This window comes from Papaver somniferum, chromosome 5 (assembly GCF_003573695.1).
Source record: "Papaver somniferum cultivar HN1 chromosome 5, ASM357369v1, whole genome shotgun sequence".
Taxonomy (NCBI): Eukaryota; Viridiplantae; Streptophyta; class Magnoliopsida; order Ranunculales; family Papaveraceae; genus Papaver; species Papaver somniferum.
The window spans coordinates 202,668,439-202,693,395 of record NC_039362.1 but is presented as its reverse complement, the minus strand read 5'-3'; the positions used below and the strand labels follow the sequence as shown (position 1 = coordinate 202,693,395).

The 24,957-nt window shown below is 37.9% G+C and overlaps 1 protein-coding gene across 1 annotated transcript; it reads left to right on the top strand.

The window, feature by feature from the left end:
- Positions 1–1,109: 1,109 nt before the first annotated feature.
- On the top strand, positions 1,110–7,638 carry LOC113284340 (ferrochelatase-2, chloroplastic-like). The gene is made up of 11 exons (XM_026533777.1): positions 1,110–1,441; positions 1,603–1,708; positions 2,204–2,534; positions 2,820–2,963; positions 4,657–4,758; positions 4,946–5,049; positions 5,130–5,256; positions 5,339–5,491; positions 5,797–5,897; positions 6,054–6,255; positions 7,044–7,638. The coding sequence occupies exons 1-11, from the start codon at positions 1,390–1,392 to the stop codon at positions 7,269–7,271; spliced, it is 1,650 nt and encodes a 549-aa protein (XP_026389562.1). The 5' UTR covers positions 1,110–1,389; the 3' UTR covers positions 7,272–7,638.
- Positions 7,639–24,957: the final 17,319 nt, after the last annotated feature.

Sequence of the window (24,957 nt, the reverse complement as noted above, 5' to 3'; positions counted from 1 at the left end):
TTCAATTTTCGGTAGTTTCAAAAAAGTTACCAACTTCTATTTGGATGATTGCTAAAAGCTGATGCCAAATCCTTTAGGGATACCATTCTATATATGACAAAAACATAAAAAACGATCCTGGCCGTTGGTCATTCAAACGACACCCCCTACTACTACTACCGATATCCCCATTTAGGAAGAACGATTTTTTGGGCATTACTCAAAAATGGAGGGGGACCACTCTTCAATTTTTTGGATGAACATTAAAAGTAATAATGAGTCACCCCTTATCTAAGTTTTTCTAATACCAAATTTGCCCTTGGTAATTAAATTAGTTAGTGTAATGATTAATTAGTGTTAGTGTAACGATTAATTAGTGTTAATTGGATATTTTTAAAAGAATAACTTTAGAGAAGAAGGGGGTTTGGATTTTTTTATTTTTTTTCTAAGATGGTTGATTTCGAAATGAGGGTTTTGGGTACTTAGGTATACTTCAAATTTAGTTAATGTTGCTTGAATTAGCAAAAACTTTAGAGAAAATGAAAAGTTTGTAAACTGATTTCGACCATGGAAATAAAGTTCGGCTTTGACATCTGAAGAACAGGTAGCCGAACTCATCTGCAAATGTAGTTCGGCTAATGGTTCTGAAGACACGGGTAGCCGAACTCAGCTTTAATGGAGTTTTTGCTTTCAGAGAAAAGTTCGGCTAGGAAAAAAAATTGCGACGTAACCGAACTCAATATATACGTTTTCAGAGTAAAATTAGGAAAAGAAGGAAAAAAAATTGCGCCGTAACCGGACTAAAAGTTCGGAAACTTCTTTTTGAGTAGGGTAGACATTCCTATCACAAAGTAGTCCCCTCCATTTTTGGGTAGTTCCGAAAAATCGTTCTTTAGCAATCGTATCTATTTGGGCCTGATCCTCCAAATATTATAAAAGAGACCAGCTAGAAACTTCTTTTTTGACCAACAGTTGACTTTAGCTGACCAAACAGACTGCAGTGTAAGATATTATTGAACTAGCGAGCCACTCTCTAGGAAATATCGACCACCAGTAAAGTGTAGTCTCACGGTGGTCTGGTCTAAACCAAACAAATATCTCAAGATGAAGATAATACAGTACATAATAGTGGAACACTGGGTCTTGTTTTCTCCTTGAAAAAAGTCCAAACTCACATAAATGTCTATCCGTTAAGGAGAAAAACAAACAATCTTCACCAACCGTTTCCTGATTAATATTTTCATTTTTCTGTAAAAATTCCAAGACCCATTTTCTCTCTTTTCCTTTTCATTACATCCATCCATTTTGAACTTTGGTGGTGCTGTTCTTTATGCATATTTCAATCTCTTAATATTAAGTAGACAATATTTTCCAGTAGCATCAGATTAGTTTAAAGATTTTAGTGCATAAATGGGAGCTGTAAAGGTTCTTGCACTCTCCCTTCCATCTCCAGCTTCCCAATGTAAGTCTTTCTAATCTTATCTGTAGCAAATTACAAATAACACCTTTATCTCTACCTAAAATGCTGATTATTATGTACCATATGATTTATTATTGCTGCTGTTGCTGCTGAGTTGAAACATTTATCTCATTGTTGTGTGTATGATTTATTGTTTGTGTTAGGGGAGAGATTATCATCATCCAATCAGGCAAGTACTCGAGGTGTAAATGAGGGGATGGGATACACAGAAACAAGACCACCTTCAAATCAAGCTTCATATCCAATTAGGTATATAAAGTACTATTTTTGTATTGCCAAGAGATTTTAATTTGCTTTGTTAGCCTGAATGTGTCTCCCCGCCGAAGCGTGTTGCTGGTGTCTGTAAGTAACTAGTCACTGATCCACTCATATAAATGTGTGGATATAGTTCTATACACGGATGTGTCACAAAATTGAGCTTTCAGACAAGATGGCTGTCTTTCATGGTATGAAAATCGAATGAGGTAGAGGTTTCAGATGCAATTGCTAGCACAGACAAGTGAAATTTTAGGAAAATTCTGTGCTAGCTTGAGGGGTACTTCTGGTTGTTCTGCCCAGCCTTGTATCTGCTTAAATGAGGGCTTGTCCCACTGAGGAGTGTTACCTGTCCGAAGAAATCAAGTGATTTTTTTTATTGCTATTTGCAGAGTGAAACTCAAATCATTTGTGACATTCCAGTGCACCTTGTCTCATCACACTATGTTCATTTTTTAATAATAGTTTCTTGTTATCTGTTTGCTATAGGAAATTGCCACACCCAACAGCATGCATCACTCAAAGGTCTCATCAATATAGTGGGGATGCTTCTGTTAGAACAAGTCTACCAAAGAGTCGCATAGTTTCCAAAAACTCATCAAGATGGCTACAAACACCATCTTCAGTTTCAAAGCAACCACTCAGAAATGGGTCTTTTGACTCTTTTCCCCTAAGGGCATTAGTTACCTCTACAACTCAAGATGCATCTACGCCACTTCTTATTGGTGACGAAAAGATTGGAGTTTTGTTGCTGAACCTTGGAGGTCCAGAAACTCTTGACGATGTGCAGCCTTTCTTGTATAATCTTTTTGCTGACCCGGTAAAAACTTCTCTTACCTACTCCTGTTATAGTTTAGTCAAAAAATAAAATAAAATCTTATGTTCCATGTAACACTCGAAGAAATTAAAAGAGTTTTAGAGCCCGTTCTGTTGGTACGTGTAAACCCAATAATCATTTGGATTTCCACTCTTTTTCCAAAGTGAGTGTTGGTCTACAATACAATATGCTGAGAAGTTAACAAACTTCCAAATCAGTTTTCAGCTCCACTTACAGTAATCAGCAAAAAACTCTTATTTATGTTCTATCATGTTTAACGAAACACAGGATATTATACGGCTGCCAAGATTGGTCCGTTTTCTTCAAGGTCCCCTGGCACAGTTCATATCTGTACTTAGAGCACCAAAGAGCAAAGAAGGTTATGCTTCCATTGGTGGTGGTTCACCTCTTCGCCAGATAACGGATGCACAGGTAAGTTCTAGTTTCATTACCTGTGATTGCTTCAGAGGTCAGCTTGCTGCCGTACATATGCATTTCACAAGATAGAAACTATTTTTGATGCATCTGTTCTAGAGATAAACCTTTTTTTCCTAGTTTCTTTGAATGATACTTCAACAGAAATTTAGCCTTGATTTTTCATATAAATTCATACTACCAGCATTTGTACTCTTCTTATGGCATCAATGTCTGTATTGCGTCTCTATTTTAAGTGAAGAACTCTGGGACCTGTGTTATTTTTGCGTTATTTGCTGCAACTCAATTTGCTGAGACCAACTTACCGAGTAGTACCTCAACTGTTTTGGTATAAACTCATAGTTATGATCTTATGGTGCTTAAGAAAATCTATACTTAGTATTTGTTAAACACAATCATGCAGGGCCGACCCTGCCATATAAGCCACACAAGCCACGCTTGAGGCCACGCAGAGAAAGAGGCCACAAAACTAAAAATGTTCCCTTCCAATTTCAGTCTTTCATGTGTTTGAATAGGGATGTTTTGTAAACCTGATTTAATATGTGGGGCATAACTTTAAAACGTAGATTTGCAAGGTGTCACTAATAAGAAAACTGACTTATGAGGGACCAAAAAAGAAATGATTTATAATGTGTTTTGCTTGATAGGAGGCCACCAAATTTTTTGGGCTTTAGGCCACTAGAAACGCAGGACCGGGACTGCAATCATGTAGGGTTAGGGTCTCATCTTTTTTGACACGAGGGTCCCATCTTTAGGTAGTGGCTGATGCCCTTTTAATATACTCAATGAAGTTATTGAGGCGGTAGCATATAATCATCCAGCCGTGTTAGCTCTAGCTTAATCGGCCAATGCAGGTAGATGCCCCGGTCTTCTCATAAGACCATAAGATATCATAAGCTAATTCTTTAGGTAGTGCCTGTGTGTATCAAACAAAACCATAAGATCTCATTAGCTTCCATGCTGTCTGCAACTGAGTTATGCATATCTTAGCTTGCAGTGACCCTTTTTGCTTTATTGTTAAAGAGATCTGAGTGCTCTCATACTTTTATGCATTTGGACCCTGTAGGCGTCGGTCATGCGTAGTTGAAAGAAAGCGAAAGTGTGGACACTACCACAGTCCACAAACATGCAAATATCCTTGTATCAATAATAATTTTCTGTAATTTCCTAGATTATAATGTTTATTTGTATTTTTAGATCTGAATTTGTTACATATATGCACAACCAAGTCCTATCATGTACATCTATCAGCTGAAGTGTCTGCAAGTTTTAGCATATCGTCACGGCAAACATCCGAAAACTATAGTGGTCTGTCTATGTAGATACAGTATAGTGGGTTACTAACTTAATTCTGTTTTTTAAGTTTCTTGTGCATGCTTTTTGATGACGGGGTAAACGTATACACAAGTTTAACTCTTTAAGAGACAGATAAGAAGATACTCGTGTCAGCATTCATTACTCTTGAAACCTACTGCAACATCAAAAAACTTATATTTACTACTCTTGCCGTCATTCTAAATTGCCAATATAGTAATATAATGATAGCATCTTGCATAAAGCTTTATGTATGAAGCATTTGTTTCAATTCCAAGGTATCTAGCCAAGAGGCAGTTGACGGATTCATTACCTGGCATTTATGACTTGTGAGATTCTCGAATATTCTTATATGACCACCTCAATCTTTGTTCAGGCCGAGGAGTTGAGGAAGTCTCTTTGGGAAAAGAATGTCCCAGCAAAGGTGTATGTTGGAATGCGTTATTGGCATCCTTTTACCGAGGAAGCTATTGAGCAGGTATCAAGTTTACAAGAGCTCTGATTCACAGTAAAGAATTGACACTGATATCCATTTCCTGCTAGTCGAATTCACAGTTGCAAGTTGCAACTAATTTGTGATCACTAGATACCTGCTAGTATTTGGTCAAGCTTTGTGTACAATTGTATGAGTTTAATCCATGGTGTATAATCTGCTGCTCATGTAGATTAAACAGGATGGAATTTCAAAGCTTGTGGTGCTTCCTCTTTATCCACAATTTTCAATATCAACTAGTGGTTCAAGCCTTCGGTTGTTGGAGAGTATTTTTAGGTGATGAAGGACCATGCATTTTACAATTTGTCATCATTCTATGTCGAATTTATCTAACAAACTTTTTGAAATGAAACCAGAGAAGATGAGTATTTGGTGAACATGCAACACACTGTTATTCCATCATGGTACCAGCGTGAAGGATACATAAAAGCTATGACAAACTTAATTGAAAAGGAGTTAAAAAAATTTAACAGCCCTGAGAAGGTAGGCTCTCTTATCTTTTCGTTTGTTTGGTTTCACCAATTGTGGACTTTTTACTGTTAATTTAACATGAGAAAGAATACAGGTGATGATATTTTTTAGTGCTCATGGGGTGCCAGTTGCATATGTCGAAGAAGCTGGTGACCCCTATAAAGCTGAGATGGAAGAGTGTGTGGATTTGATCATGGAAGAACTAGAAAGACGAAAATTAAATAATCCATATACTCTTGCGTATCAGGTAATATATTCAACTTTTCATACTGTGATGCACTATACGTATTTTATAGTAATACTTTAGACACCCAGAGGATATTGAGTAATGTCATCTTGTGAGGAAAATGAGAACTATCCATAGTTCTGTTGAAGTATCGACTTCACATATTACTTTTTTCTTTAGAGTAAAAGGACAAATAAAAAAGACGTAGAACTGAGGCTTAACGTCGAGCCTTGCAGTGGATACAGATTAAAGACACCGCCGCAATATGTCCCCATTTAATCTAATTTTTTTTCTCTTTTTCTTTCTTTTTGTTTATGTCTTTTTAGAGTAGAGTTGGACCCATTGAATGGTTAAAGCCTTACACTGACGACACAATTATAGAGCTCGGTGAAAAGGGCACAGAGAGTCTTCTTGCTGTTCCTATCAGGTATATCCCCATATATAGAATACTGGAGAGAAGGAAAAAAAAAAGGTCTACTTTTTCTCATGTTAGCATGTACATAGTGTTCCATTTACATGATCGTTTCAATTAAGGTGGTGAACCCTGATTACTGTTCTATCACATTTTGGGACTCGATTGCAGCTTTGTCAGCGAGCACATTGAAACTCTTGAAGAGATCGATGTCGAGTACAGAGAGTTAGCTTTAAAATCTGGTATAAAGAATTGGGGCCGTGTTCCTGCTCTAGATTGTGAGCCGACCTTCATCGCAGACTTGGCAGATGCCGTAATTGAAAGTCTTCCATACGTCGGGGCAATGGCAGTCTCAAATCTGGAAGCTCGACAGGTAATTTTTCATAAATTCCCGATCTCTAAATTGACCTCGAATGAAATGCTTTAGCACATAGGAAACTAAAACCTGGGAAGATGAGAGGTGAGTACTACTGTACTATTTACATGGATGAATCGATTGTATTTTGTCCTTTTGTTCCGCATAGCAATTGGGATGGAGAATCACCAAATTTGATGACACTACTGGAGGCTGAGCAAATGCAATCTATATAGAGGCCACAAAGGTTGAGTTCACAACTGAATTTTCGTGAGGGTCGTCCTAGGAGTGGACAATCTTCACCTGAGGAAACTAGTTTCACCAAAGATTCAGCTTTAGAATCGTCCTCTCAAGCAAGCCAAATACCCGAGATGAGTTATAGGAAACTAAGAGTTTATGACACCCCATATCTTAGTGGGGACAAAATGGGTTCATTTCTTTCATAGCATTATGCACAGCCATTTAAGGGAGTCATTTCCAGTACAAATGGAGGCTGCTGTCAGACCAAAATCCTCTGTAGATAAATGCAATAACAGACAACTTTTGGGAGACCTGATCTGTTACCATATAAGTATTTTTTATTTCTTTCTGATATGGGAGTTTGTCTATCCTGAACCTTGGTGATCGAAACCTCATTTTGTTGGTTGTTCTGAGTTCTTTTTCCAAGGAAAAAAATAAGATAGTTTGTGAAGTTGTGCGTTTTCTTTACACATGTCAGGAGCAAGTGACCTATTTGAACACTTGACATGGCACTCTACTTGTCTATCCATAGATATATATGTAGTGATCTTCGTGTTTTCTTGCAGTCTCTCGTCCCACTTGGTAGTGTGGAAGAGCTATTAGCAACATATGATTCACAGCGCAGGGAACTACCACCACCAGTGACGATGTGGGAATGGGGTTGGACAAAAAGTGCTGAAACCTGGAACGGCAGAGCAGCAATGATCGCTGTACTTGTTCTATTGGTTTGGGAAGTGACTACAGGAGAGGGGTTTCTGCACCAGTGGGGCATATTACCAACTATAACCCACTGAATTTTCTACAACTGCCTTTATTTTTATAGTCTTATCCAGATGAATGAAGCTATAAGTACGGCTCGTCTCCTATATCTCCGTGCCGCGAACATTCCTTCATAATTCATTTGATGTATATGCATGCAGTTTCGGTATGTGGATATCCAAAGATATTGGCATAAGATCCACAGGGTACAAATGTGTTGCGTATCTTAGTCGAAGTTCCATTTTTCCTCTTTCTGCTTCTTTTCGCCTTTCCTTTTTCTTAATTGATAAATATGTATTATTGCATATGCATAATGCATTATTTTGTAAAATGCCAACAACTAAAATACGCGTGCTTAAAGGTCTGTTACTTTTTTGAGCTATGGAAATTTGCTTTGATTCATTACGCTTGACATGATAGCTCATACTTATTGGTGTAAAAATAAACTTAACTACTGCAGTGACTTGAGGCCAACTAATGATGCCTCAAATATACAACTAGACAACCAACAGTAATCTGAATATGCCCAAAAACTAAACCCATATTTGAAAAACTCTTTAGCAGCTTCCGGTACTCCTTGACCCGGCCGGCTCGCTTTTGTGAAGATAGTCGCTGCCAATCTCAAACACTTTGTTATCATAGTCAATCTTCTTGACCTTCTTCCCAGGCAAGATTTTGAAGTAGGGGTGGGACTTGGGTTGGGTTAACCCACCCAACCGATGCCCAACCCGAACGTTGGGCGGACATGGATAACGTATTTCAAAACTTTGGGCAAGTTAGGGCATAAATTTTATAACCGGTGTTCAATTTGGGCAAGCACGGGACAAATATTTCTAATTCAAGCAACCCGCCCAACCCGAAGAACTATGATATATTTATATATAAATGTTTTTAATAATTAGTATTATTATTTATCTAGACTAATTTTAGATATTATCTTCAAATCTAATAATGAAAATATGCATTATATTTATCTCATTAATCATTAAATATAAAAATAGTTTATATTATTGTAAACAATCTTTGGTTATTTAGGATTTTGAGATAAATGGAGCAATTAAATCTTATTATTATTAAAATTTGTTATTATCATATTAACAAACTCGTATGTCCAGCGAAATTTGGACCAACCCGAAGAACCCTGGGAACCCGAGGAACATAAATTGGGCGGACTTGGGTAGTACCTCCATGGGTTCCACGAGTTCGATGGGCAATTTGGGCAAAAAATTCCTACCTCGGATCTGCCTCGGCCAAGCCTTCTAACCCGCCCAACCAACCCAAATCCCACCCCTATTTTGAAGCATGATTTGATACCATAAGCAACCACGGCCATACTCATCATCACCGTCAATTTTACTCAAAGTGACAGCAGAATGAGTAAACCATGTGTTGCTGCTACGTTGGTCGGACCTCTTAAGCCAAAACAGCCGGACTTGATAGCATATATATATTTATTTATTTTTGATAAAGTGATAGCATATAAAATTTCACCAACACAATGTTCTTGGGAAGCTATGTGCCGTGTAGTTTGGTGTACGAGCCTAAGTGCCCCTGCCCAATAATTCTACCCAAGATAAGTATTGGGCCCTTGAGTTAAAATATGGAAAAATGATTATAGCCCAGTCAACAATACAAAGGTATAACCTGAAAATTACAGATCTCTAGAAAATGGGGAATCAGTTACTGATAAGACCAGTACATATTCAAAATTTCAAACCCTGGAGGTTACATATCCCTAGAAAAAAAGGAGTCAGAGTAAGACCAGGTATAACATGGAAGTTAGTGATCCTAAAAAAAAGGTAAATTAGTTTAGACCTGGGTGAACCTGGAAAGCATTTGGTCCAGATACATATTCGAAATGTATCTAGATGAAGAATGGACTGGATGCAGTTCCTCCGCAACTTATAAATAGAGTTGGAATTCAACTGTAATGGTACACATTTGTAATCCTCATCTCTCCATAAAAAACCTGCTTCTCTTACTCATTGAGGCATCAGAGTGTCTTTGCGGGTATCCCCAAACTTTCGTCTACCAACAATTATTGAACGACAAAAGTTGTTATGGAGCCGATTCACCAAATAGCTGGAGTTTCTTCACCTATCAAGAATGTATCACGAGGAATACTACCTAGCCATCTAACGACAACAATTTCATCTTCATATACAAATCTCGAGGATTGTTGTAGAAACATTTTTGCTGCAACATCTTTTTGCGCCCACCGTGGGGCAGAGAAGGAATCACAAAAAAAAATCAAGATCCATGGCTACACAAGCAATCGATGTGATGGGAACGAAAACGTGGATGCAAGAGTACGAGGAACTCGGAGCGATGTTGATTACCCACTTTGAGAAGGAGTTGAAAAATCATCTTAAATAACGGCATCAAGATGTCCCTTTACGAAAACTCATTCCCCAGGGATAAGTAGGGGAAATCATTGGGTACCATTATAACTCCTCCTTTAAGTGAAGGTACCATCTGAACATATCCTCAAGAATCATGAATCAACATCAAACAAACATATTAAGATCACGTTCAAACTCCTTTCCAATAGAGGCATTTGTTTAACCTCACATATTGAAAAAAACCGGAGCAACACCTATAGATCTAACTCTGCGCAAAAAATTGCAAATGTTGGAGAAGAAAAACAGACTATTAAGGACCTCGATGGGTAAGAGGTCAAAAGGGGTAATGCACAACACTCTGAAAGTATCACTCCACATTGGCGTGCACGACTTTCGCCATGAGGGTGGGTGGGACGATTCAATTAATAGTCTGTTCTATTGGATCGATTCAAGTTCAAACTTGCACGAGTTTAAAATAGTTGTACTTACACGCCATTTCGAATTTTACTCACAATAGTCGAAAGGTTGGGGGCATCTGGGGAAGCACTGTACCTGATAGATAAGCTAGAAGAATGAAAGCTATTGAAAACGCGGGGGTATAACAACCACACCCAATATTTCGTTTGGCAATTTTTATGGACTAAACTCCAATATAATTCTGAGAGCACCAACTTAAAGTGAGACTCAATCAAGAAGATATCAAAGAGATTTATGTCTTTCTCAATACAATCAGTAAATCAAATCGATAGAAATCGGTGAAACTGATTGTTATGAGAATAACTCGGATGGTACCAAAAACCAATTTCCGAGTGTCAATCAAGTCATATCCAACAAACAAGGTAGGATTTATCAACTATGATTGAACTACGCACAACCTGTGATATTTCAATTATATTAAAAAATACAATGCGGAAAAGAAATAACACAGACACCAGAAATTTTGTTAACGAGGAAACCAAAAATGCAGAAAAACCCCGGGACCTAGTCCAGATTTGAACACCACATTGTATTAAGTCTCTACAGATTCTATCCTACTACGTACAAGTTAACTTCGGACTGGAATGTAGTTGAGCCCTAACCAAGTCTCACACCGATTAAGATACAATCACGTTCCTTACGCCTCTTGAATCCCAGCAGGACTCTGCGCACTTGATTCCCTTAGATGATCTTACCAACAACTAAGAGTTGATATGACCCAAAGTCGAAGACTTATAAAAAAATCTGTCTCCCACATATAAGTCTATTCTGGTTGTTGTTTCCGTCTTTAGATAAAGATCAAGGTGTACAAGAAACTCAACTAATAATCTGGTCTTATACTCCCGAAGAGCAGCCTTGAAATGTTAGTCACCTCACAATAACCTAACTGATTAACATAAGAAGTTATTGTAGAATCACGAGAGTCTGAGACAAAGAACTGTTGTGATTACTTTATCTTACCTATCAGAGATAAGTCTCGAGAAAATAGTAGATAAGATTAAACTCAACAAGATAGAAAAAGTAAGGTCAGAATACGCAACTACAGAGAAAATAGTTGGATCTGGCTTCACGAATCCCAAATGAAATCGTCAAGTCGTTAACCTAATAATGGTTTTGGAAAACCTAAGTTAATGGGGAATCGACTTTAGTTTGCAACTAGGACACACGAGAGTGTCGGGATTAGGTTTGCCAGATGCTAGAGTTTTCCCTTATATAGTTTTTCAAATCAGGGTTGCTTACAGTCAAAGTTAAGATATCTTAGTAACAAAGCAATTGATATTCACCGTTAGATGAACTCCTGATTTAAGATTCAAGTTAAGTCTGCTTAGAAATTAAGAAATCAATCTCCACCATTATATGGTATTAGCTTGATACACACAAATGAAATGTACTTTTATTTAGATATGGATGAACCGTACCTAAACGTGCTCAATAATAGTTAACCGAAGTTAGACGCATGAACACTTACAGTTTATCCATATTCATTTAACACTTCTAGATCAAATATGATGATCAATAAATCATGATAGATAATCAACTGAATCTAAATGTGTTTCAAGAGAGTTGTTCAAATGTTCTTTAATTCATAGAAATATATATGAACCATTTGAATCATATTCGGTTTGGTTTATATTTTTACAAAATACTTATACAAGAACCAGTTCATGAACATAATGCCACTATTTGCAAACCAAGTTCGCATACCTTATTTCATTAAAGTTCCGGGGACTTTAGTTCCTAAACTGAGTTCACAAACGAACCTGAGTTCATGAGTATGAATGCCATACTTACCGATTTTAGAACCTAACCATTGTGTTCGCAAACAGAGTATGCAAACCACAGTTCCGGGCTTAGCCTAGTCTTAGTTGTTTGCAAACGCTACAAACCATAATTCCGGACCTGGCCTAGACGCTCGCAAACACTATTCGCAAACCACAGTTCGGACCTTTCACAGGTAAACATGTTCGCAAACACAGTTCGTAAACAAGAGTTCCGGACCTGAACTAGCATTCACAGTTCGCATACTAGGTACGCATACTGTGACATATCCAGACGTTGGTAATAGTTCTAAAACTCTCATTTAATTATTGAAACATCCTTAGAAGACAACAATGATAATCTTACACATACCACTAGCCTCAAGTAATTTTCAAGTGATTAATCGATCAATACAAAACTTCCCAAGTTAACATCAAATGATTGTCTCACACAAATCATGTAATTTGTTCAAGATAATTTTCACATGATCATCTTGACTTAATATTTAGTTTCCAACAAATAAATTGTTTACAACTAAACTCGTCAGGTAGATGATTGATAGACACATTTTTGTGTCTAATTTGTCTCCATTCTATATATTGATAGTGCTCATTTTTGTACTTATTATGGTGTTTTATGTGTGTGTAGGTATTTTTGGCCAATAAACATTTTTGGAAAAATCGGCTCAAAAAGTTGCGCGGGGCACCCCGGAGGACAGTTATTAAACGGACCCCATAATTGGCTAAGGAGCACCCGGGCTATGTATAGCCCAAATTTATCCTCAACACCCACAATTGTCCACATCACCCAAGTCAGCTACTATCGTCACCCCCTACTCTGGATAGGGGGCACCCTTCTTCTTCACATTTCAAACAGATTTTTTTTGGCGGGAAAATGAACCCACACACCTGCAGATTAGGGTTCGGAATTCAACAGATTTTTAGAGAGATTCAAGGTCTGATTTTCGTTGGGTTGGACTTCCTAGAACATTAAAGGGTTGTTACGTGTGTTTGGATCGAATGAATTGGGCTGAATAAGCTGGGAGAAGGAAAAATAGGTGTAGGAAGTTCACGGCTTGTAGCGAACTTCTGGATTTGGTTTTGTCTGAGATACAATCAGATTTGGTTGTCGCTTTGGAGTCAGTTAAGCCTGTTTCTATAAAACATGACTGGTAAGTCCGTCAGATTCGATAAAGTCGTGAGATTTCGTCGAGTTCAAGCTAAACAGAGATTAAGGAAGTTTCGGGATTTTCTTCAACTATAATTGGAAGTTATGTTAAGTATTAACAGTACACTGACGGATATGATTGAGGATACCATCATTGGGAGATTCTGGTATGTTGGATTAAATTTGGAAGACGCGTGCATAGAAAGCTAGAGAGAATTATTCTCGGGACTTGCTGTGAAAGAATAATCGAGATAAACTTGAGTTTTTTAGGGTTTACTTGAGAGCTGTTGCCTATATATAGGTTGGTTGCAATTCAGAGAGGGGTTACGTACACTTTGGGGAAGTTTAGGAGAGAACAGAAAGCTGAAATCATAAGTTGAAGTTTTTTTCTGCTGCTGCAATACCTAGAACACGAAGAACATTAGACCCTTCATAGCAGTCGTTTATTCAACATCATATATCTTCTATCATTTCTTGTAATAGCACCTATTGCAACAGTTCTCCGTAACAGTCAGTTTGTAACGCCTATAAAACGTTGCGAGCTGTCTGCTTTATTAGTTTCCTTTTGTTTTTCACCCTTTTGAGCTATGAACACCTATTTTGAGCACGTGAATAATATGAGGAGCTAAACCCCATTGCTGAGGCGATAGAGGAAGCTATTTTTCCAACAAGAAGTGGTATATTCTATTTCATCTATTTATTGGAATTATTATTATGATTATATTCCTTGAGCTATAATTGAATATGATTTTTACTTGAGTGATTGTGATCTATTTTGATGAAGTATGCTTAGTTTATAGACTTTTGATGCTTCATACTTGATATTTACAATTATTGCTTTTGAAAATATACTTGTTGCAATATTTTAGAATCAAATTGAATGAGAAAATTGCATAAATATAAAAATTGGATTAAATCACTTTGAACTTGGAAAATAGTGGAATCTTAGCTCAGTTGTCTTTTAATATTGATATCAACTTTGTCAGTGTTTGCTATAATTATTAGTGAGTTTTCTATTTTAGTTTTAGAATTTAAGTCTATATTTTATCCTTCACAAGTCTGAGAATCGAACCACTTTTACCACTATTTATAAAATACATCAATTTTTGGCGCCGCCGACGCCGATTTGCTTTTAGGGTTTTAGACTTATTTTTCTTTTATTTTGTTAGGTTTTTATTATTTTTGTTCTTTTTTACATTTTTGGGTATTTATCTTTTGTCTACAGGTTTTGGATCATAAAGAAAATTGAGCCAAGGAGTTTGGTGATTTCGAAAAGACTGGATCTTAAAGCATAAAGACTTGGATCCAAAGATTAAAGCGAAAAGTACGGAAAAGAAGACAGTTTCTTTTAGTTATTTTATTTCTTAGGGTTTTGTTTATTTTTCCTTATTAAAAAAAAACTATATTAGGTTTTATTATTTTTGTAATTTTTCTTTTCTTTTTGGATGCTTTGGACTTTAAACTTTGGGACATTATTTTTAAACCCTACGGAAGGGTAGTTTAAATATAAATTGTGTGCAGAGAAGGACGGTGATTACGATATCGCCTCGGCCCTCGGGTTCGTACATGACATAGGAGTTGTGGCCCGAGTCGACTTCAGCGGTTCTTCGCCCGTCCGGTACGAGAGGTAAGTTTTTCGAAACACCCGCGAATCCCCTGTCAGCGGGTTCATTGTATTCCTTCGTTTGCATATATGTCGAGGACTTGAAAACGGATGCTTTAATTTCCTAGTAAAGGGCAAGGACTAGCCATACAAGATAAGGGTTCGGATTTCATCACTGTTCTCTTCTTTCCCGCCTTAGGAAAACGAAACCAAACGCGAACCTAAGCCTAAATTTTGACTAGAACGAGACCTATAGGGTAACGAGCTTAATAGGAAAGTCGTTGAAAAATATTGGTTACTCTTTTGAGCATACTTCGAATTCATGATGGTTTCTGTGAGTTGAATGCGTGACTGCGCGCCTTTAATACCGGTGAGGCCTTTGGGTATCAAAGCTCCACCGAGCTTCCCTCGCCTCTATTCAACTTACTTTGACTCGGATTGATTCCAGAGGGGTTTGCTCAGATTGTAACGAGTTTCCTTTTCGAAAGAATAGAAGCTGGTCTAGAAACAATCTAAGGGACCATCATGCTTTTGTTTTGCTAGAAATAATAGGTTTGATTTGGTTGAGCATCTTGTTTTGTGATTGCATAGAATTCCCTACCTTATTCTTTTGCATGCCTGAACGTAAAAGAGACGCCCTAGGTTAAATAGAAAACCTAGTAGTTCTAAGCGTCTCGATTACCTCAATTTAGAAAGCCGATCCTTGAAGATTCCGTTTTTGAACGTCCGTTTGAGGAGAAAATCCCTGATATTCCAATAGTGCCAGAAATGGCAACTTTGAAAGCTTTGTTAAACCTACTAGGCTACTCGTCCCTCGTGTATCAGGTTATCTGAAACTGAAGCAAATTATGACTTAATCCTGGAACCTTACAGTTGCTCCCAATATTTTTAGGGAAAGAAAATGAAAACCCTATTTCCATGTTAGGGACTTTGAGGAAATTTGTAGTACCCTAAAAATTAGAAACCTTGATGATGATGCTTTGAAACTCAGGTTATTCCCCTTTTCCTTGAAAGATAAAGCAAATCGTGGCTATATAGTTTTGTTCCGGATCAATTGAAACATATGAACAACTTACATCTAACCTTTTGAACAAGTTTTTCCCTAGGCACAAAACATCGTCTATTAGGACGCAAATCTGCATTTTTCTCAACAGGAGGGAGAATCCTTGTATAGGTTTTGGAAGGTTCAATGATCTATTAGCCCAATGTCCTCATCATGGTTTAGAAAAGGTTAGGTTAGTTCAGATCCTTTATGAGGGTTTAGATTATCCCACTACAACCACAGTAGAATCTATGTGTACAGGTGGGTTTGAAACCAAACAGTTGATGATGCGATGACATATTTGCATGAAATCGCCGAAAGACCCAACATGGGAAAGTAATAGGGGACCCCAGAAAAAATTCTTCTAGGCAGAGGAACATTAATAGGGTAGAGGAAACTTTGAATCAGATTCCAAAATTGCTGCTATAGCGAAAAGTTAGAAGCTTAGAAGTGGGTCACACTAGTGGTAGATTGGAGCCTTTTTGGGAAGGCCAGTATGAAGAGCAATCCAATGCTCTCATATAACACTAGATTCGATAACCGTCAGAAGTTTGACCCATATTCAGAAACCTATAATCCTGGTTGGAGAAACCATCCGAACCTTTCCTGGTCTAAAGGCCAGAGTCAAGGTCATTTAGTAATTCTAATGCTCCCCAGGTTTTGGTTCAGATAAGAATCTCAGGTCAGTTTCAGAACTCTTCATAGAATAGAATAACGAGCTTAGAGGAATCTCTTAGTATATTAAGAAAGAGCCAGGATATGTTAGCACAGAGCCAAGACATGTTAGTAAGAGCCAAGTTAGTTTTCAACAGGAAACCAAGCAGAACTTTCAACTAATGCTCAGACTCTTGCTAAGTTAGAACTTCAGTCGGCCAAATAGCTAAGACCTTAAGTGAGAGAGATAACGGAAGGTTCCCTAGTCAGACTAATCCCAATCCTAGAGGAGTTCATGAAGTAGGTAAAAACCATCGAATCAATTGAATGTTGTTAGAACCTTTAGGAGTGGCAGGGTAGTAGACAATCAGGTAACCATACCCGATAGTGAACGTACTTAGTTCACCCCTCAAGATCTCATTCCTCAGGATCTCATCCCTCAGGACCACTAGCTGAGGGGACTGATAAAATTTCTGATGATGCCAACTCGGTTCCTGAGAGGTCTGATTCTGTGCCTAGAGCCCCATTTCCCCAGCTATTAGTACCCACAAAGAAGGAATCGAACTTTAATGACATATTGGAGGTTTTTAAGCAAGTTACCATAAACCTTCCTTTATTAGATGCAATTAGGAAAATTCCTGCTTATGCCAAGTTCCTCAAGGACATGTGTACGCGAAAGCGAAAACTTAGCATCCATAAGAAAGCCTTCTTAGCTAGTCACGTAAGTTCAATCATTCAGAACACCACAACTCCAAAGTACAAAGACCCAGGTTCCCCTACCAATTCTTGTACAATAGGTAAACACCGGGTAGAAAAAGCTTTACTTCACTTAGGAGCCAGTGTGAACTTATGCCGTACCATGTGTACTTACAACTAGGACTTGGTGAAATGAAACCTACTCAGATGACACTGCAGTTAGCTGATAGGTCTGTTAAAATTCCTCGAGGGTTATTGAGGATGTTCTCATTGAGGTCGTTTTATTTATCTAGTAGATTTCGTGGTCTTAGATACCCAACCTGTCCCGACCCAGAGAACCAGATACCTGTGATTTTAGGTCTCCCATTTTTAGCTACGTCTAATGCGATCATTAACTGTCGAAATGGTGTGATGAATTTATCTTTTGGTAATATGACTATGAGATGAACATTTTTAATGTCAGTAAGCTACCTTATGAGCTAGATGACCGTGTGTCGAAGAGGTGAATATGATAGAGCCTTAGTTCAGAGTCATTACCAAACATCTTGTCTGAAGACCCATTAGAAATTGTCTATCCCATTTTGGTTTAGACTTTGACAACGATAGCACTATGAACAGGTGAATGCTCTATTAGATTACCCTGTGTTAGACCTGATAGATGGAAAGCTAGGTTCGAACCATTACCAGTTTCTGAGAATACCCTAATTTTCTCTTTAGAAGAGCCTCCTAAGTTGGACCTTAAACCCTACCATACAGAAGTGTGTGTTTTTAGGACCATCTGAGACTTTACCTGTGATAGTAGCTTCCGATTTGGATAGTGATCAGGAAAGTAGGCTAGTAAAAGTTCTTCAAGACAATAAGGAAGCTTTAGGGTGGACTATAGCAGACATTAAGGGTATAAGTCCTACCGTTTGTATGCATCATATCATTTGAAAAACCCAAACCTTCTAGGAGATGCAACGTCGGCTGAACCCTAACATGAAAGAGTAGTTCGAAAAGAGTGCTTAAGTTGTTAGATGCGGGTATTATCTACCCAATTTCAGACAGTAAGTGGGTCAGCCCCGTTCAGGTTGTTCCCAAGAAATCAGGTATCACTGTAGTCCAGAATGATACAATGAGTTAATCCCAACCCAAGTGACCACGGATGGCGTGTCTGTATTGACTATAGAAAATTGAACAAGGTCACAAGGAAGGATCACTTTCCCCTTCCTTTATCGACCAAATGCTAGAGAGATTAGCTGGATATAGTTATTATTGCTTTCTAGATGGCTTTTCCGAATAATCAGATCGTTATTGCCCCAGAAACCAAGAGAAAACCACTTTTACCTGTCCCTTTGGTACCTTTGCGTATAGACGCATGCCTTTTGGGCTTTGTAATGCCCCTGCGACCTTTCAGCGTTGTATGATGAGCATATTTTATGATATGTAGAACGGTTTTTAGAGGTCTTTATGGATGATTTTTCAGTGTTTGGTTCATCTTTTGATGAGTGCTTGCATCATTTGACATTAGTGTTGACTAGGTGTAAGGAAAAGAATTTAGTGCTTAATTGGAAAATGTCATTTCATGGTTAAATCAGGAATTGTGTTAGGGAACATTGTTTCTTCAAAGGGTAGGTAGATAAAGCCAAAGTTGACCTTATTAAGACTTTACAGGTCCCAAAACCGTAAAAGACATTAGGTCATTCTTAGGACATGCAGGTTTTTTATCGTCAATTCATTAAGGATTTTAGCTTGATTTCTAGACCTCTTTGCAATTTACTTGCAAAAGACGTTAAGTTTGTCTTTGATGATGCTTGTTTAGAAGCTTTCGAGAAGCTTAAGACTTTACTCACTACCGCTCCCAGTCCAGGACACCTAACTGGAACCTACCTTTGAGATTATGTGATGCTTCAGATTAGCTATAGACGTCGTGTTGGTCAGCGTGTTGACAAATTACTTCATGTGATTTACTATGCTAGCAAAACTCTGAATGATGCCCAGTTGAACTATACAACTACCGAGAAGGAACTGTTAGCCATCGTGTTTGCCTTGGATAAGTTTAGATCCTACCTATTAGGTTCTAAATCGTAATCTATACTGATCATGCTGCTTGAAATACCTTTTGTCTAAGAAGGATACCAAACCTAGATTGATTAGGTGGATCCTATTGTTACAAGAATTTTCTCCAGACATTAGAGACAAAAAGGGTGCTGAAAATGTAGTAGCAGACCACTTATCTAGGCTAGTTGTTAGTTCCCTAGTGATTCCCTTCCTATAAGGGATAGCTTTCCTGATGAACAATTGTTCTCTGTTTCCCAATCACCTTGGTATGCAAATATAGTGATATCTTGTTACTGGTCGAACCCCTCAACATTGGGTAAACAAGATCGTTCTAGGTTTTAGCCGAGGTTAAGCATTTCTTTTGGGACGATCCTTATTTGTTTAAGTATTGTCCAACCAGATTATTAGGAGATGTGTACCTGAGAGTGACCAGTCCAGTATTCTTTCCTTTTGTCATGAACTGCTTGTGGGGGTCATTTTAGTGCTAAGAAGACTTCACTAAGATATTGCAGTGTGGCTTTACTGGCCTTCGTTGTTTAAGGACTCCCATAGTCACGTGTGTCTTGTGATCGTTGCCAGAGGTTAGGGACCATTTCCCGTAAAAATATGATGCCTTTGAACCCTATTTTAGTGATTGAGGTCTTTGATGTGTGGGGCATTGATTTTATGGTCCATTTCCTAATTCTTGGGTATCTTTACATACTGTCGCTGTAGACTATGTGTCTAAGTGGGTTGAGGCGGTTCCGTGTAAAACAAATGACCATAGGGTAATTAAGTTTTTGAAAGAGAATATACTTACACGTTTTGGTACATCGCGAACTATATTAGTGATGGGGGTTCACACTTTTGTAATAGACCGTTTGCTCTGTTAATGAAACATTATGGTATTACCCCAAAAGTAGCTACCCCGTATCACCCATAGACTAGTGGTCAGGTAGAGGTTTCCAATAGGGAAATTAAGCGTATTTTAGAGAAACAGTTAATCCCAATTGGAAAGACTGGTCGTCGAGGCTTAATGATGCCTTATGGGCTTACCGTACTGCGTTTAAGACACCCATTGGAATGTCACCCTACCGTTTAGTATTTGGCAAGGCATGTCACTTGCCTGTTGAGTTAGAGCATAGAGCCTATTGGGATATTAAGCAGCTAAACTTTTCACTTGACAAGGTAGGAGCTCACAGAAAGCTCCATCTCAATGAGTTGGACGAGATTCGTAGAGATGCATACGATAGTGCTAAGGAGTATAAGACCAAAATGAAACTTGTATGATAAGATAATTTTACGGAAGTCATTTTCTCCAGGTCAAAAGTTCTTCTGTATGACACTCGTTGCATCTATTCCCGGGAAACTGCGCTCTCGGTGGACCGGTCCTTTTGTGGTCCGTACTGTTTTTCCTCATGGCGCTGTGAGATTGAGACATCATATGGTAGTGTTCTTCAAAGGTTAACGGTCATAGATTTGAAGCCATTTTAGAGCCTTTCCTACAGGTGATGTTGAGGAGGTCCCTCTGGAGGACCCTGTTACCCTTGATTGACCATCGAGGCGATTTGTATGTTGTATACTATTTTGTCAGTTTTTGGTTTCACTTCACCCAGTACTATATTTCCGAAATCTCTCTTACTATTTCCTCATGTTACTTATATTTTTGGTACTGTTCTTTCATTCGAAACATTGAGGACAATGTTAGATTTAAGTTTGGGGGTGGTAGAAACTTTTTGTTATAATAAATAAACTCCAGAGCCTAGAAATTTTGCATATTAAGGATAGCACTAACCAACCTAAGTGGATGGAAGCATTTTGGTTGTAGGATTGAGGAACCAATCTGATTAGATGAAACACTGTAGAAGAGTCTATTCATAAAAGCACATAGCTCAGGTGTTAGAAATAACATGATAGTTTCACCATATCTCGTTGAGTCCTTTTCACTTCTATTTTTATTTTCTTTGTTTTTGAACGATGTTACTCTAAGTGATTAAGTGGGGCTCACGATTCAAGGTGTTACCAATGCTAGGGTGAATTAGAGTGATTGAGATACAAAAAAAAAAAAATGAGACCAGACCATTTGACCAACTGGAATAAATTCGACCTAGAGTTAGGATTATCAATCCTGGTTCCCTTGTATATGCCAGTTGTGTTGATATTAGTCATACTAGTATCTCAAGTCCATTAGGATAGGTTCATTTTGGCGGAGGCCTTCAGACAGATATGAGAAACACCGTTCACTTAGTAAACATCAAAACCATCTATGTTTTTCTCTATATCCATCTTCTTGATCTATCCATGTGATTAGTTTTGACTCCGGATGTTGATGTCCATAGTGCGACTATCCGAGTAGAGCTCTGTCACTTATATATGAATTTTAGTATGCTTGAGTGCAAACTCGTGTACAACAATTGGAATTTCGCATCAGGGTACTTCCTCCTGTAGTCAATAAGTATGCCAACCAAGGAGATTTTCTAGTGCTTTTCAAGGTTCTGCATAGATAGCTAGGGTCTGGAGTATAAAGGTTTTGTGGGTATACCTCTGGTAAGCCCTCCCGAGACTACAACTCGGCCACTAGGGACACCTAGGGGTTTAAATGCTTATTTCATATGCTAAATGCAATAGACGATGCCTGCGTCAGTGAGTTAGGATTTTATTTTTCTATTTAATTTTTGCTCGAGGACTAGCAAATAATAAGTTTGGGGGTATTTGATAGACACATTTTTGTGTCTAATTTGTCTCGATTCTATATATTGATAGTGCTCATTTTTGTACTTATTATGGTGTTTTATGTGTGTGTAGGTATTTTTGGCCAATAAACATTTTTGGAAAAATCGGCTCGAAAAGTTGCGCGGGCACCCCGGAGGACAGTTACTAAACGGACCCCAGAATTGGCTAAGGAGCACCCGGTCTATGTATAGCCCAAATTTATCCTCAGCACCCACAATTGTCCACATCACCCAAGTCAGCTACTATCGGCACCCCCTACTCTGGATAGGGGGCACCCTTCTTCTTCACATTTCAAACAGATTTTTTTTGGCGGGAAAATGAACCCACACACCTGCAGATTAGGGTTAGGAATTCAACCGAGTTTTAGAGAGATTCAAGGTATGATTTTCGTTGGGCTGGACTTCCTAGAACATTACAGGGTTGTTACGTGTGTTTGGATCGAATGAATTGGGCTGAATAATCCGGGAGAAGGAAACATAGGTGTAGGAATTTCACGGCTTGTAGCGAACTTCTGTATTTGGTTTTTACTGAGATACAATCGGATTTGGTTTTCGCTTTGGAGTCAGTTAAGCCCGTTTCTATAAAACAGGACTGGTAAGTCGTCAGATTCGATAAAGTCGTGAGATTTCGTCGAGTTTAAGCTAAACAGAGGTTAGGAGTTCGGGATTTTCTTCAACTATAATTGGAAGTTACGTGAAGTATTAACATTATACTGACGGATATTATTGAGGATACCATGGGAATTCTGGTACGTTTGGATTAAACTTGGAAGACGCGTGCATAGAAATCTAGAGAGAATTATTCTCGGGACTTGCTGTGAAAGAATAATCGAGATAAACTTGAGTTTTTTAGGGTTTAATTGAGAGTTGTTGCCTATATATAGGTTGGTTGCAATTCAGAGAGGGGTTACGTACACTTTGGGGAAGTTTAGGAGAGAACAGAAAGCTGAAATCACAAGTTGAAGTTTTGTTTCTGCTGCTGCAATACCTAGAACACGAAGAACATTAGACCCTTCATAGCAGTCGTTTATCCAACATCATATATTTTCTATCGTTTCTTGTAACAACACCTATTGCAGCAGTTCTCTGTAACAGTCAGTTTGTAACGCCTATAAAACGTTGCGAGCTGTCTGCTTTATTAGTTTCCTTTTGTTTTTCACCCTTTTGAGCTATGAACACCTATTTTGAGCACGTGAATAATATGAGGAGCTAAACCCCATTGCTGAGGCGATAGAGGAAGCTATTTTTCCAACAAGAAGTGGTGTATTCTATTTCATCTATTTATTGCAATTATTATTATGATTATATTCCTTGAGCTATAATTGAATATGATTTTTACTTGAGTGATTGTGATCTATTTTGATGAAGTATGCTTAGTTTATAGACTTTTGATGCTTCATACTTGATATTTACAATTATTGCTTTTGAAAATCTACTTGTTGCAATATTTTAGAATTAAATTGAATGAGAAAATTGCATAAATATAAAAATAGGATTAAATCACTTTGAACTTGGAAAATAGTGGAATCTTAGATCAGTTGTCTTTTAATATTGATATCAACTTTGTCAGTGTTTGCTATAATATTAGTGAGTTTTCTATTTTAGTTTTAGAATTTAAGTCTATATTTTATCCTTCCAATTCGTCTGAGAATCGAACCACTTTTACCACTATTTATAAAATCATCAATTTTTGGCGCCGCTGACGCCGATTTGCTTTTAGGGTTTTAGACTTATTTTTTCTTTATTTTGTTAGGTTTTTATTATTTTTGTTCTTTTTTCATTTTTGGGTATTTATCTTTTGTCTACAGGTTTGGATCATAAAGAAAATTGAGCCAAGGAGTTTGGTGATTTCGTAAAGACTGGATCTTAAAGCATAAAGACTTGGAGCGAAAGATTAAAGCGAAAAGAACGGAAAAGAAGACAGTTTCTTTTAGTTATTTTATTTCTTAGGGTTTTGTTTATTTTTCCTTATTAAAAAAATAATGTATTAGGTTTTATTATTTTTGTAATTTTTCTTTTCTTTTTGGACGCTTTGGACTTTAAACTTTGGGACATTATTGTTAGAGTTTTGTGGCCCGAGTCGACTTCAGCGGTTCTTCGCCCGTTTGGTACATGAGGTAAGTTTTCGAAACACCCGCGAATCCCCTGTCAGCGGGTTTACTGTATTCCTTCGTTTGCATATATGTGAGGACTTGAAAACGGTGCTTTAATTTCCTAGTAAAGGGCAAGGACTGGATACAAGATAAGGGTTCGGATTTCATCACCGTTCTCTTCTTGCCCGCCTTAGGAAAACGAAACCAAACGCGAACCTAAGCCTAAAATTTTGACTAGAACGAGACCTATAGGGTAACGAGCTTAATAGGAAAGTCGTTCGAAAAATATTGGTTACTCTTTTGAGCATACTTCGAAGTTCATGATGGTTTCTGTGAGTTGAATGCGTGACTGCGCCGCCTTATAATACCGGTGAGGCCTTTGGGTATCAAAGCTCCACCGAGCTTCCCTCGCCTCTATTCAACTTACTTTGACTCGGATTGATTCCAGAGGGGTTTGCTCAGATTGTAACGAGTTCCTTTTCGAAAGAATAGAAGCTGGTCTAGAAACAATCTAAGTGGAGCCATCATGCTTTTTTTTCTAGAAATAATAGGTTTGATTTGGTTGAGTCAGCCTTGTTTTGTGATTGCATAGAATTCCCTACCTTATTCTTTTGCATGCCTGAACGTAAAAGAGACGCCCTAGGTAGATTTGTTAAAGAGAAACCTAGTAGTTCTAAGCGTCTCGATTACCTCAATTTAGAAAGCCCGATTCTTGAAGATTCCGTTTTTGAACGTCCGTTTGAGGAGAAAATCCCTGATATTCCAATAGTGCCAGAAATGGCAACTTTGAAAGCTTTGTTGAACCTACTAGGACTACTCGTCCCTCGTGTATCAGGTTATCTGAAACTGAAGCAAATTATGAACTTAAGCCTGGAACCTTACAGTTGCTCCCAATATTTTTAGGGAAAGAAAATGAAAACCCCTATTTCCATGTTAGGGACTTTGAGGAAATTTGTAGTACCCTAAAAATTAGAAACCTTGATGATGATGCTTTGAAACTCAGGTTATTCCCCTTTTCCTTGAAAGATAAAGCCAAATCGTGGCTATATAGTTTGGCTTCCGGATCAATTGAAACATGAACAACTTACATCTGCCTTTTTGAACAAGTTTTTCCCTAGGCACAAAACATCGTCTATTA